The 15,332-nt window shown below is 41.5% G+C and overlaps 1 protein-coding gene across 1 annotated transcript in view; it reads right to left on the bottom strand.

Moving 5' to 3' along the window:
* Positions 1-267: 267 nt before the first annotated feature.
* Positions 268-15,332, bottom strand: part of LOC134910977 (protein unc-93 homolog A-like) — a 140,660-nt gene continuing 125,595 nt past the window's right edge. The window contains exon 7 of the mRNA XM_063919370.1: positions 268-494. Coding sequence (XP_063775440.1) covers positions 268-494 — 227 coding nt within the window. The remainder of the gene's footprint in view (positions 495-15,332) is intronic.

The raw sequence follows: 15,332 nt of genomic DNA, 5'->3' as shown, positions 1-15,332 counted from the left end.
TTGCTTTTCATACTAAGGGGACCTCTTCTGGTGATACTGGGATCTATAGTTGACATTAGATACCGCAGTCAGAGCTTGGTAAATGAGACAACTAAGCAGTCCCCATAGAAACCTATGGGGGCTGCTTTTGCAATCGAAAATGAAGGATTGAAGAAGATACCTGCTGTAGTCCCCGTATATACATTCGGGGGATCCTTAATATTTACAGTTATATCCCACAATTATTCTTTAATAAATACTGTATGCTTTTAGATTTATGTTTTGCATTTATTTCAAACGGATTATTTGTATTTGTGTTTTCCTCAATTCAATGTATTCGACAATCATATAAAGCAAAATTCCAAGTAATAAAGTGGCTAGCAGTATGCACAGTTTAACATAAACACCTAAAAAAGAGCTATATCCAAAAGATAAAACATATCCCAGTGATTTCCATAGCTGGTAGTTGGCAAAAGCAGCTTCTCTGTTATCCTCAAAGAGTATTCCATAAAAACCTGCACATAAAGAAGAAACAGTAAGTTACATTGCTGCCATACACATCTTTTTAGTTACACACAAAGATGGAAAACGATTTGTGTTTTTATTTATTTTTTGTTACTTGTAACCATGTATTGTAATTAGAAGTTTCTGTTTGGCCAAATTACAACATATTTAAAGAGATCATTGACCAAAAGGCAATCAAGTTGAGTGTTTAATTTATCTTACAAGTAGTGATTTAATTGTATCTGGACTATGGATAGACACTGACTAAACAGACAGTCAGTCGGTTGACACCATATGGTCGACAGGCATTAGGTCAACAGGGTCAAAAGTTTGACAGGTAAAAGGTAGGCAAGTCAAAAGTTTCGACAGGTACAAACGGTCGACAGGTTCAAGGTAAACATGGCAATGTTCGACACACATATGGTCGAAATAAGTTTTTTGTGGGTTTTCACATTTTTTAAACATTTTGCTTGGTTTACCATCCACGTGGACTTCACTATGCAGGCCTGGATTTCGCACAATGCAACCTAGGCACCTGCCTAGGACCCAGCAGATCCCAGGGGTCCTGTGGCTGGGCCCAACTACAGTATATAAAAAAAAATGTATAAGGAAAAAAAAAAAAACTCTCCCTGATCCTACATGTTTATGATATGAAGTTACATATAATAAGAGTGAAAATCTTTAGCATATTGGGGAGGCTAAGCGGCTGTTAAGATGAATATCTGCAATTACTGTGTGATGTCATGACACAGTGAGATAAAACAGCTGGACGTCGTCAGGTAAATAAACTTTCCACTCAACTGCCATTTGGAGAGTTTACGGGATGTACCTTATATATAGTCGCCGACCTCTCGTCCCACTTTTTTGTCCTGCGAGCTCAGTCTCTGGCTCTCCCAGAATAAGCTTTCCCCTTGTTTCTGCTTTCCATATTACCCCAGAAGCTTTAAAAATGAATTACTCTGTTGGAATAATGTGATTCATTTTTTTAGAAAAATAGTAGAAACCACGGGCATCTTTGCTGCTATATTACTAGTGGAACCACTACTTGTGTAATGTGAAGGGATACACCCAAGGCAGTGTATTGTAATGGCACCTCATCACAGCAGCTAGTATAATATACAGTGGTGCCAAGAGGGGGATGGGGGAGCGGGTACAAATTACCCGGGCAAGGGCTGCTGAAGGGGCACGGAGGGGGCCTGAGTCCGAACCCCCCCCCCCAACTATTCCTGTTGGTGGTGCCATCTTCCCGGTGATCTTTTCGGAAAGATGGCATCGCACATAAAAAGCAAAGACTCTGGAACTGTGCTAAAGTCTTCACTCTGTAATGGCCAGTGTCATCTTCCCAAATATCGCTGTTCTAGTAAGGTAAGAAGCGGGTGCCCTTCTCCACGCCCCCCCCCCCCCCACCTGCATAAATTAATTAATATTTTTAATAGTTAAGGGCATCATCACTCCTCTTTTTAACCCACATCCCCATTTTACCGGCCCTGCTATCAGTGTGTTTGATCTTTTTTCTGCCCGGTGACAGTGTTTATTTTCCTGTCTGGGCCAATATGTTTTATTTATTCCCGTTCAGCCTTTCATCCTGGTCTACCTTTTTGTTGCTGTCGACCTTTTGTAATATCTTTTTAACTTGTTGCTTTCTACCAGCAGTAACTACAACCAGGTGAAAACTGAGTAAAACTACGGAGAGGAGAATAAAAGAGAAAATTCCCCCCATTGCATTAGCCTAGTGCTGATGCACTGTGTTTTGTCTCCATGCTGGCCCTGCTGCGCATGCATGAGATCTCGCAAACATCACAAGATCTTGTGCGCAGCCAGACTCCCCCCAAAAAGCCACCCCAGATTTGTACACATACTGGCAAGTAATCCTGTTGATGTGCTCACAAGTGGAGGCTATAAGAGTGGCTGATTCATTCCATCATGGACTGATCTGGGAAAGGGATGCCAGTTTATAATGGACCTTTAGTTCCCAGTATGAGGTAGGTGTAAGTGTGGACAGAAAAACAGTGGACGGTGTCACTATATGCATTAGTACAAGGTTCAAATCTGGACCAGTGGGTTTATTCAAAGAAAGAACTGAAATAATGTACCGCAGAGTATAAAAAAATAAATATTGCTAGGTAGCAATCACAGAAAATAGACTAAAAAAAAAGAGAAGGCAAACCATTAAAGTCCCATGAGTTAACCATTGCTTGCTCATCAGTATGGACGTTCTGACATTGGCAAATTGACTGGGATATCCTACTCTCGTAGGACAGCCAGACCCACTCCTGGAGATTTGTTTAATGTCTAAGTGTCTAAGTCTATGCAATGGTCGATGTTTTTACAATTAAGCAATTATCGGCAGACTGAGCATGTGGAAAGGAGCAAAGTGATTGACAGGAAGTGACCATTTTGGGGAGTTAACGGGGAGAGGCGACAAAAACACAGGTGTGTCATGGCCACTTTCGGGGTGTGTATAGGCTGTCAGCTACTGCCTTGTCCAGTCTGCATACCCATAGACCTACTCGAGAAGCTGATGTTCCTCGTTTTTGAGTTTAGGCTGCGAATGGGTACGCAGTTGCAAAAGTTCAGGTGGACGTCTCATTTCATTTCTGGACAGCAGCTTCACTTGCTAACATTAGCAGTTCCGAAGCCTAGAAAATCGCAATTGCATTAGTGTATAACTCTGAATCAGTTTCTAAGTACCATCCCTAAGTATAATAATAATTCTCTTTGGGAAACCTCATGTGTTTGGATATAAGCTGCTAACAGGACAGTTGCCATAGGCTAGAAGAGCTGGCGTTTTGCCAATGTAGCATGGGAAACATTCAAGGAGAGTCAAAGGTCCACTATTATTTCAGAGTCTCTCAAAAGACACTCAATATGAAAGAAGAGGACCGTAACAGGTGAGGAATACGGAATCTGCCCAGATCTGGGTCAGTTGTAAAGTCGAGGGTAGCAATTTTTGGAAGGGGAAGTGGCATAATTATACAATTCCACATTAGAAATAGTGTCAGAAATGCTTCTTATGTTTATGTTATTGCCACTTAGCTCTGTCTTCTAGGTCCATTAGCTTCTCTATGATGAAGAATACTTGTTGCTGGAGCACATTGGCAGTAGAGAAGTCAAATTATTATTAAAACAAACCATTTCCTCTATTTTGCATTCAATAAGATCTGTCCATGCTCTCAACTCCAGTTATTTATTTTTTATTTCCTTGATAGATGTTTTGAACACTGCAGTAATTAATTCTCAAGGAAGATAATAGCAATTGAATTGAACACAGAGTAACAGGAACGTCCATTGCCATTGAGGAAAGCTCTTCATGTGGATGTGAGATATCATGGTGGGGTAAAATAGGTAATCAGGGTTTCGTGGAACATTGAAATGTCTGTTAACTTAGGAAGGACTTATTTTAGAGGCTGCTGTAGTTGAAGTGGCACCAAAGAAATGCACTAGAATTGCCAACTTGTCCTGTTTTTTTGGGTCCAATGATGTATAATACAATGCAATAAAGCCATAAAAAAGAAAGCATCAGAAAGCATCTCGCATACAATGTATTTATACAATCCAATAACTTGTAGAATGAGTAGGAATTACTATAGCATTGTAGATCACAGGAAAAGCTAAAGTAGAGACAAGATATAGATGTTAATTGTACACACTGGAGCAAGTGGTAAATAACATCTTGAAACACATTAGAGCTAGCACATAGAGGCTGCAGAGGCTTATGAAAAAGTGTTGATAGAAATACATAGCAGACTGGAAGAACAGGTATATCCATTACTTCCAGCCTCAGAGCTGTGGTAAACTGTTTGGAGTGATAAAGTACCAACCAACCAGCTCCTAACTGCCATGTTACAGGCAGTGTTTAAAAAAATTACAGTTAGGAGTTGATTGGTTGGTACTTTACCACCGTGTAATTTATCACTCTCCAGGGCTTGATAAATCTGGGCTTTGAACTCCTATCTTTTGAAAACAGGAGTCCAGCTCACACAGTGGCAATGTTAATATGCTTTACTGGTGCAGAACCTGGGTGGTTTACAATAGGCACCAGCGAAATATTTGATGGTGTTTAGGCCATACAGTGATTCTTAACCAGGCTTGCAGGTTTATTTAGGAAAAGAGATAACAATGGTATAGGAGACATGCAGCGCTGGTGATAGGTCTCACCTCTGCGGATCTAAGCAGCCATGCTGGACCATAACACTCAACACAATGAATTGTGCAGAGTCATTCATTTGCAGTGACATCATCTAGCTAGGAGAAGGAGGATAACTAATTTCCAACAGGCAACACAGCAACAAATGCAGAAGTGATGCTTTCAAGGTGTTCTATATCCTGACAGTTATTAAGAGAGCCACTACGAGGGTCATGTTAGGACCAGACATTTGCCAATTTGAGGTCATGGCTGCTGAGCAATGCAAGTACTGATAGATGTCTCTTCTAGTACAGGTCTGCCATAATCAACACTGTTGCTATCGGTGGGTTCCTCCAAGTGAATTGCATATACAACTTTTCCAGTTTATTTGGGGTTGAGAACAGTTTTTTTTTTTTTACTTTCTACCTTGATATTAGTTTCAGATGTGCATAGAGTACAGAAACCAGAAACAATGGAATGAGGAGGAGGGTTGAGGAAAACCAAAGGGGGTGAGGAAAGGTGGTTTGATAGACTTAAAAAGGGCAGGGGAAAGTAGCTGATCACAACTTACAGTTCAAGTAACTGATGGTTAACAGTTTCTTACAGTATATAGCTGTCACAATCCTGACTAATTCTCTCTGCCATCTCTCCTGCAATTCTGCACACAAGTTGCAGTCTGTGTAAACTCCTATTTAGTCACCTGTGTGAGTATTCCTCTGTGAGAGTGATGTCTAGGATTCAGCAGCTGTTCTCTCCCTGCTCATTGTGCAATTTGTCAATGAAGTCTATTCATGCTGTCTTTGCACAGCACTCTCAGTATTCTGTGTGTTATCCTCACAATGAGTCTCCATAGTACTCTGATTCCCGGTGTTTGGGCCTAAACCAAGTTTCCTCCAAGACCAGTCATGGACTTCGCCATCTTGCCTCTGGTCAGGTGACTGAGTTCAGTCCAAACCCGGCAAGGCTCAGTCTCAGCTGACTCCTCCAGCCAATCCACTGATAGTCCAGGGTATAAAGGAGGTGAGTTGAGGTCTCACCATGGTTAGTGCTGTGTTGTCATTGCAGGACTGCAGTTTGCTCCATCATGAGAATACTCAGCTATCCAGCTACCCTGCTTGCTGTGCACCAGTGGATAAGCATCAAGCCATGTTCCGGCTGTTCCAGCTATCCTGCTCTGCTGTGCATCTGTGGTCAAGCATCAAGCCGAGTCCTGGCTGTCTTAGCTATCCAGCTAACCTGCTCAGCTGTGCACATGTGGTCAAGCATCAAACCGAGTCCTGGCTGTTTCAGCTATCCAGCTAACCTGCTCTGCACCTGTGGTCAAGCATTGAGACGTACCTCACCCCCTCCGGAATTGCAATGAATATATGAATATGAGCAAATGTCAGATGCTAATAATAATAATGATAATAATAATAATAAAGTTGTTGTTATTAACAATAATAATTATGATAAATGCACCCACATTATATGTGCATTATACTAAGCCAAGTTCACCTTCTTCACCACTATAAGTCAGGACCTAACACAGCTCTTAGAGATATATTCCTTATCTGTATCCCAGTTCTAAGCCACAGGTAGGCATTAGGATCACCACTGACCAGAGGGGAAGGGATGGGGATCCCAGCACTTGGGATGCTGGCAGTCAAAATATTGACAGCAGCATCCCGATACTCAGGATCCCAACACCTATTTGGTAAGTAAAGTACCCCTAACCCCCCCTAGCCCTTTCCCTTCTTTCCCACAGCCTAACCCTAGCCCCTCCCCAGCATAACCATAACCCTCCCCAGTGGTGCTTAACCCTAATCCTCCCACCCCACAGCCTAAAATAAACCCTACTACCCTTGCAGCTTAACCCTAACCTCCCCCTTTCCCCCCACAGCCTAAACCTAACCCCACCCGATTTGCCAGTGCAGAGTCCCAACCGAACTCAATTGGGATTCCGGTGTTTGGCATCCCGGCACCGTCATTTCAATACATGTTGGGATGCTGATGTCGGCATTCTGAGCAGTGCAAGTACTCTAACGGCGGGATACCGAATGCTGAAATCCACTAGAGTCTGGGTGACATACAGTAACCATGTTCTGACCTTGGACTAGTCTGAGGCATAGAGATACAAAATACAGGTACACTGTGCTAACTACATATGTAGCAGGAATTTGTCCAACACATAAAATAAATAAATAAATAAAGTGTAATATTGGGGTGTGATACAATCATAGTAAGTTAGCGCTGAAATAATATATTAAAATAAAAAAACAGACACACACAGAAACAAGGATTTTCAGATTAAACTATCTCCTCCGATGTACCGCAAGCCCCCCTCCTTCACTCCCTGGAGACTGTGGTGGCAGCATCCCATACCACCACCAGGGCAACCTGCGCTGGCTCCTGCCTAGATATGACTCTGTGTATATATATATATATATATATACACACACACACATACAGTGCATCCGGAAAGTATTCACAGTGCTTCACTTTTTCCACATTTTGTTATGTTACAGCCTTATTCCAAAATGGAATAAATTAATTTTTTCCCTAAATTTTTTTTTATACACAATACCCCATAATAGCAATGTGAAAAAGTTTGCAAATGTATTAAAAATAAAAAACTAAGAAACCACATGTACTTAAGTATTCACAGCTTAGCTCCATACTTTGGTGATGCAGCTTTGGCAGCAATTACAGCCTTTTTGAATATGAAGTCTTTTTGAATATGATGCCACAATCTTGGCACACCTATCTTTGGCCAGTTTTGCCTATTCCTCTTTGCAGCACCTCTCAAGCTCCATCAGGTTGGATGGGAAGCATCGGTGCACAGCCATTTTCAGATCTCTCCAGAGCTGTTCAATCGGATTCAAGTCGGGGATCCTGCTGGGCCACTCAAGGACATTCACATTGGCCCTCATTCCGAGTTGTTCGCTCGCAAGCGGATTTTAGCAGATTTGCTCATGCTAAGCCGCCGCCTACTGGGAGTGAATCTTAGCATCTTAAAATTGCGAACGATGTATTCGCAATATTGCGATTACACACCTCGTAGCAGTTTCTGAGTAGCTCCAGACTTACTCGGCATCTGCGATCATTTCACTGCTTGACGTTCCTGGTTTGACGTCACAAACACACCCAGCGTTCGCCCAGACACTCCTCCGTTTCTCCGGCCACTCCTGCGTTTTTTCCGGAAACGGTAGCGTGTTTTCCCACACGCCCATAAAACGGCCTGTTTCCGCCCAGTAACACCCATTTCCTGTCAATCACATTACGATCGCCAGAACGATGAAAAAGCCGTGAGTAAAAATCCTAACTGCATAGCAAATTTACTTGGCGCAGTCACAGTGCGGACATTGCGCATGCGCATTAAGCGGAAAATCGCTGCGATGCGAAGATTTTTACCGAGCGAACAACTCGGAATGAGGGCCATAGTTGTCCTGAAGCTTGTTGTTTTCCTGCTGAAAGATGAACCATCGCCCCAGTCTGAGGCCAAGAGCGCTCTGGAGCAGGTTTTCATCCAGGATGTCTCTGTTTATTGCTGCATTCATCTTTCCCTCTATCCTGACTAGTCTCCCAGTTCCTGCCACTGAAAAACATCCCCACAGCATGATGCTACCACCACCATGCTTCACTGTAGGGGTGGTATTGTCCTGGTGATAAGCGGTGCCTGGTTTCCTCCAATCATGACGCCTGGCATTTACGCCAAAGAGTTCAATCTTTGTCTTATTAGACCAGAGAATTTTGTTTCTCAAGGTCTGAGTCTTTCAAGTGCATTTTGGCAAACTCCAGGTGGCCTGCCATGTGCTTTTTACTAAGGAGTGGCTTCCGTCTGAGTCTTTCAAGTGCATTTTGGCAAACTCCAGGTGGCCTGCCATGTACTTTTTACTAAGGAGTGGCTTCCGTCTGGCCCCCCTACCATACAGGCCTGATTGGTGGATTGCTGCATAGATGGTTGTTCTTCTGGAATGTTCTCCTCTCTCTACAGAGGAATGCTGTAGCTCTGAAAGAGTGACCATTGGAATCTTGGTCACCTCCCTGACTAGGGCCCTTCTCCCACGATCAGATCAGTTTAGACGGCCGGTCAGCTCTAGGAAGAGTCCTGGTGGTTCTGAACTTCTTCCATTTACGGATAATGGAGGCCACTGTGCTCATTGGGACCTTCGAAGCAGCAGATATTTTTCTGTACCCTTCCCCAGATTTGAGCCTCAAGATAATCCTGTCTTGAAGGTCTACAGACAATTCCTTTGACTTCATTTGTGCGCAGACATGCACCGTCAAGTGTGGGACTTTATATAAACAGGTGTGTGCCTTTCCAAATCATGTCCAATTAACTTAATTGACCACAAGTGGACTCCAATTAAGCTGCAGGAACATCTCAAGGATGATCAGTAGAAACAGGACGCACCTGAGCTCAATTTTGAGTTTCATGGCAAAGGCTGTGAATACTTATGTACATGTGATTTCTTAGTTTTTTATTTTTAATACATTTGTTGACAATACGTTATCATCATGGGGTATTGTGTGCAGAATTTTGAGGGGAAAAGATAATTTATTCCATTTTGGATAGTGCCTAATTGATTATACTCATGCACTCAGTAATTTATGCCGAAGTGTAATATATTTTCACTCCTTTCATTCACTTTGTTTAGATAAAACAATCCACATATTCACATATTTATTTATTTATATTGTAACTTTTTAATATTGACACTTTGTCCTGTTAAATTTAATTTTTAGTACATGTAGCCACTGGGATTTTCTAGCTTGCTTTACTGTAAAAGACACTGGATAAAATTGAGTGTTCCTTCAGCAATAGCATTGAACATTGTAATTTTGCGCACCCGTCCCGAGTGCGTTCCATGGCTGGCAGAGGGGGAGTGCACGGGGAGGGCCATAGTGGACGCATGCGCGGCAGGTCCCCAATGCGTTCCACTGACACGACATGTGGAACGCATATCGGGAGAACCGTGGTGGGCGCATGCGCAGTAAGGTCCGATGCGTTCCACCTGTGAGTAAGGTGGAACGCATACCGAAAACGGGCCGTTAGCACGGAGGAGAGCTGTTCCCAGCTCCCTCCTTATATCATAATTGATGGGCTGTATAGAAAACCATTTGAAGCAACTGCAGGGCATTGCATACGGTTGCTTTTGGAGGCTAATTTCGACCATGCATTCCACCCATACTTGCCTACCTGACCCTCTCCATGAGGGAGACAATGCTCTGTTCCTGGACTTTCCTGGTAATGTATGATTGCCATCACCTGTGGTGAAACACCTTTCTTATCAATTAACTAGCTTACCACAGGTGATGGCAATCATACATTACCAGGAAAGCCCAGTAACAGAGCATTTTCTCCCTCATGGGGAGAGTCAGGTAGGCAAGTGTGATTCCACCTAATACAGGTGGAACGCAGGGCGGAAGTGACGCGAATAAGTTTATAATTCAGTTAATTGCAACCCTATTTCACTATATAACATCATATGATAAATTTTCATCACTTCTATCGATTAAGGGCATTCTAACTACAGTAGTAAAGTAATTTATGCCCATAGGGATTACTGTATTTTACACTTAAATCTAATTTAATTCTAGTCCACTTTGATTGGTTAAACTGGAAAAAGGAAGGGATGCATAGGCCTAGGGGTATAAATAAAGAGATTAGATTCCATGGAGCTCACTTGCTCTTGGAGAAGGGACTGATGCACGTCCTGCTGTTAATCCATTAAGTCCAAATAAACTCAGTTGCCTTATCTGCTTCCTTATTATTTTCATCCAACCAATTGTAGTATGTTAATTAAAATATAAGTAATGTTATGTAATATATATATATATATATATATATATATAAAACACCTATTATTTTACTAGAATATCAATTAAATTAATAATTCATTTATTATTAATTGATTATTCATTTTTGGTTAATTTATATATATAGGAATGTTTAAAAGTCTTGAATCACTATGAGAATATATGGTTGCCTGTAGACACATCTGATCAATCCCATACATCAGTAAGTAGAACTATTTATTCATTTAATTTAGATCTCCAAAGTTAGTTCATTCTAAATATTTCAATTATTCACAGAATCGTATAAGGTCCAGCATAAAAGATATAAATTACTGGTCCTATTAATATACTTAGAAGCTCTGAGTCTCATCTGAATTATCAGTAAGCGAACATTTGAATATTGAAAATATTTAACATTTAGAAAAATTATAATATCTGGTCAATATAGCAGTATTAAGCATCTAGACCAATTGGGGGCATCCCTCACCTATTGAGAATTTACCATTATATACAGATGGCATTTACAACAGATTTTTCTGTAAGTAATCTAATGGAGTTATTACATTCTTCTTTCAGCGATCTAAAATGTTTTAATGTGTTTTGATATGAAGGTGTATCGTTTATCAATTTCTTGTGCCTTTTTACACCTTATTGTATAAAAGAATAAGTTCTGCTATATGCTTAATTTTTGTGCTAAATGTGCTATACTTTTGTGTATAATGTTTACTTGTGAAATTGTCTTAAGCAATTGTCTTGATGATCTATGTGAACTATCTGACCACCACCTTTGATAGATACTTACACTGTTAGCTTTTCTGAGTTAAAATAATGTTTTGTGTATAATTGTTGTTTTTCTCCTCTTTCCTCCTCAATTTATCAGTTTTAACCGATCTCCCCTGATGAAGTCCGTATAGGACAAAACGCGTTGGGTATAGAGACTGATTCTCTTCTAAGAACATCAGCCCCAAAAATTTGTCAGCAACAAAGGGGTTTGTTTGTTGTATTTGTTTTAAATATGTACTTTGAATGATCAATTTATTTGTGCAATAAATGTTACTATGTCTATTTGGTTGTTGGTTTAAATTTGAATTTTAATTAGATTAATTCTGAGCGCCCTCTGAATTTGTTTTTTTCACAATATCCAGAACCCTGTTCTAGCAAAAGGGTTATTCAAGAGGTGCTGCCCTTATATAGCGCATGATAAGGGTAAATTGTTATATATATATATATATATATATATATATACACACACACACACACACACACACACACACACACTACTGTGCAATAAGAATGGGTAAATTGGTATTTATATATATATATATATATATATATATACACACACTACTGTGCATAAGAATGCTTTCAAAAATAGAAGTGTTAATAGTTTATTTTTTATCAATTAATAAATTGCAAAGTGAATGAACAGAAGATAAATCTAAATCAAATAAATATTTGTGTTATAATTATTTGCTTGGCCCAATGCTAAAATATAATTCAATACTGTTGTACAGTAAGTTTTTCTAATAGATTGAGGAATATAGCATATGGCAGCCACACAAGCTGTCTGTTATCTCTAGGGGTCACTGGGCTGACAGTAGTATGTGGGGGTCACTGATGCTGTCGGTAGAATATGGGGTCCACCGATGATGTGGGGGGAGGCACCACTATCTATATCACCTCTGGGGTCCTAGTATGAACTTACGTCCCTCTCCATACCAATATGTACAAACTGCGTATCAGAAGGCAAAATCATGTTTACAGCACAATGCAAAACAGTTTTCAACAGTATCAATCTTTTGTTCAATAAATCTGTTTGGATAAATAAAATTATACATAAGGTACAACTTAAACAACGGCAGGGTTTATTAGACACAGCTGGTTTGGTTTGACCTTATCTTACATAATTCTTGGACAAGTAATGCAAGAGAGTAGAGTAGCTGATCTCATTTGATTGTTTCAAAGAATAAAAATATTTGTGGTTGGTTGGGCAATATAGCACAAAAGTCTATGGTAATGTATAAATGTGTTTATTAAACTTAGAATAGTTTAACTCCCTCATGGATAATATGTGCTTGTAGATGATTTCACTAAGTTGCATTTTAGTCTTCTTTTTATATGTAGGCATCAAATTGCAACCACACAGACTAAGGATCCCTGTAGCATTCCTATTTCAGCATCTTTTGTTACACCAGCATTTTACAGATGCATATCACCCCTATTTGTGTGTGTCAGTTTTGCACCAGGGGCTTGTGAATCTGGAACAATGGGGGTAATTCTGAGTTGATCGCAGCAGGAACTTTGTTAGCAGTTGGGCAAAACCATGTGCACTGCAGGGGAGGCAGATATAACATGTGCAGAGATAGTTAGATTTGGGTGGGGTGTGTTCAATCAGCAATCTAAATTGCAGTGTAAAAATAAAGCACCCAGTATTTACCCTGCATAGAAACAGTATAACCCACCCAAATCTAACTCTCTCTGCAAATGTTATATCTGCCCCCCCCCCCCCCCCCTGCGTTGCACATGGTTTTGCCCAACTGCTAATAAATGTCCTGCTGCGATCAACTTGGAATTACCCCCATAGTTCTAATGACCCTCTATCCCAGATGGTTTTCACCCGAGAGTTATTATGGAGCTTAGGGCACAGCTAGCAAAACCCTTATACTTGATTTTCTATAGTTCAATTAGATCAGGTATGGTACCGAGGGATTGGCATATAGCGGAAGTAGTGCCCTTATTTAAAAAGGGATCTAAAAATCATCCTGGGACCTAGAGACCAGTTAGTATAACCTCTATAGTGGGTAAAATATTGGAAGGAATTTTGAGAGATAGCATACATGATTATGTGCAGGTTAATAAGATTATTAGCAAGAGTCAGCATGGGTTTGTAAGGGACAGATCATGTCAAACTAACTTAATTAGCTTCTACGAGGAAGTGAGCGATAATCTCGACCAAGGCAATGCAGTTGATGTTGTCTTTTTAGATTTTGCAAAAGCCTTCGATACAGTTCCTCACAGTAGACTGATCATCAAATTAAGGGAACTTGGCATAGGATATACTATTTGTACATGGATAGGTAATTGGCTGGATAACAGAGTACAAAGAGTAGTGGTCAATGGGACATTCTCCAGCTGGGCACCAGTAGTCAGCGGAATACCACAAGGGTCCGTACTTGTCCCGCTACTGTTCAATAAATGTATTAATGATCTAGGAATAGGTCTGGGTAGCACAGTGTCAATCTTTGAAGATGATACCAAACTGTGTAAGGTATTTAATTCAGAAAGTGATGTGGAGTCTCTACAGATTGACTTACTTAAACTTGAAACCTGGGCATCTAAATGGGGAATGAGGTTCAATATTGAAAAATGCAAACTTATGCACTTTGGGATTAAAAACAAGCTTGCATCCTACACACTTAATGGGGAAAATATAGGGGTAGCAGTAGTGGAAAAAGATTTTGGGGTGCTCATAGATAATAGGCTTAATAACAGTCAACAATGTCAAAATGCAGCAAAGAAGGCAAGTAAAGTGCTCGCATGCATAAAATGGGGTATTGAAACAAGGGACGAGGATGCAATCCTGCCGTTATACAAAATATTGGTACGTCCGCACCTGGAATATTGTGTTCAGTTTTGGGCACCATATTATAAAAAAGATATTGGGGAACTCGAAATAGTGCAAAAGTGTGCTACTAAGCTGATAAAAGGGTTAGAGACATTGGAGTAGGAGGAAAGGTTTACTAGGTTAAATATGTATTCCCTTGAAAAGAAGAGACTAAGTGGAGACATTATTAATATCTTCAAATATGTAATGGGTCAATACAAAGAGTTAGCAGGGGATCTGTTTATGAATAGAAGTCTGTAAAGGACACGTGGGCACTGTCAGCGTCCGGAGTCTTACCGGTACGCTGGGGCCGCTGGGCTGGCTTCTCAGGTGGCGTGTGGGCAGCGGCGGAGGTGGGCTGCTGTGCCGGTTCTGAGGGCAGCAGTAGCGGCGGTGAGGGGGTGCGCTCATGGCGGCGGGACGTCGCTGCAGCGGGTCGCTCTTGCTGAGCCGTTGCTAGGAGACCAGGGGCAGTGAGCTGTGTGGCTATGCAGAAAGGTCTGCATTACTGGGCGCCGCCATATTGGAGACCAAGTTTGAGGCATAGTTCCTGTTTCCTGTTTCTTCCAGCCAATCCAGGGGAAGTTCTCCCTATAAAAGGGGGCTGGTTTAGGATAGGGACGCCAGTGCTTCAAGTTACAACCTTGTTGTAGGTGCTTTAGCCTGTGCTCCCAGGATTCTTGCCATATTCTGGTTACTCCTGACTTTGCTTGGCCGGCCGTTCCTAGCCTGCTGCTGCCTGTGGAAGCGCTCCTGGAAAACCCGGTCCAGTAAGAGTCTTTGGGCACGGTCGGTCCCGGGTCTTCTGCCTCGTCTTTCAAGCCACACTCCACTGATCTTCATCTCCAGCCACGTCTTTAACCACCATCCACAGTTCCGCTGTTCATAATCTACAGCCTTGTCTGTGTTGCCATGACGGCCCCTCAAGTATCTACAGCTGCTCCCACATTAGCACCCCCGGTCCCGCTTCCTCCTGTACCAGTACCACTTCCACGGTTGCATCTGCCATCTCCCAGTAAGTTCGATGGGAATCCAAAACAATGCCGCGGGTTTCTTAACCAGCGCAAAATCCAGTTCGAACTATAGTCGGCCAACTTCCCTGCAGAACGAAACAAAGTAGCCTATATAATTTCTTTACTTACAGGGCAAGCATTGGAATGGGCTTCACCTTTATGGGAGATGATGTATCGCATCCTGTCTAACTATTCAGAATTCGTGGCCACCTTTCGAAGAATCTTCGACGAACCGGGCAGGACTTCTGCCGCCTCATTGGAGATCCTGCGCCTGCGTCAGGGCACACGTACGGTCTGTCAGTACGTGATCCAGTTTCGACCTCAC

This window comes from Pseudophryne corroboree, chromosome 4, assembly GCF_028390025.1.
Source record: "Pseudophryne corroboree isolate aPseCor3 chromosome 4, aPseCor3.hap2, whole genome shotgun sequence".
Classification (NCBI taxonomy): domain Eukaryota; kingdom Metazoa; phylum Chordata; class Amphibia; order Anura; family Myobatrachidae; genus Pseudophryne; species Pseudophryne corroboree.
This window is presented reverse-complemented; position numbering and strand designations above follow the sequence as displayed.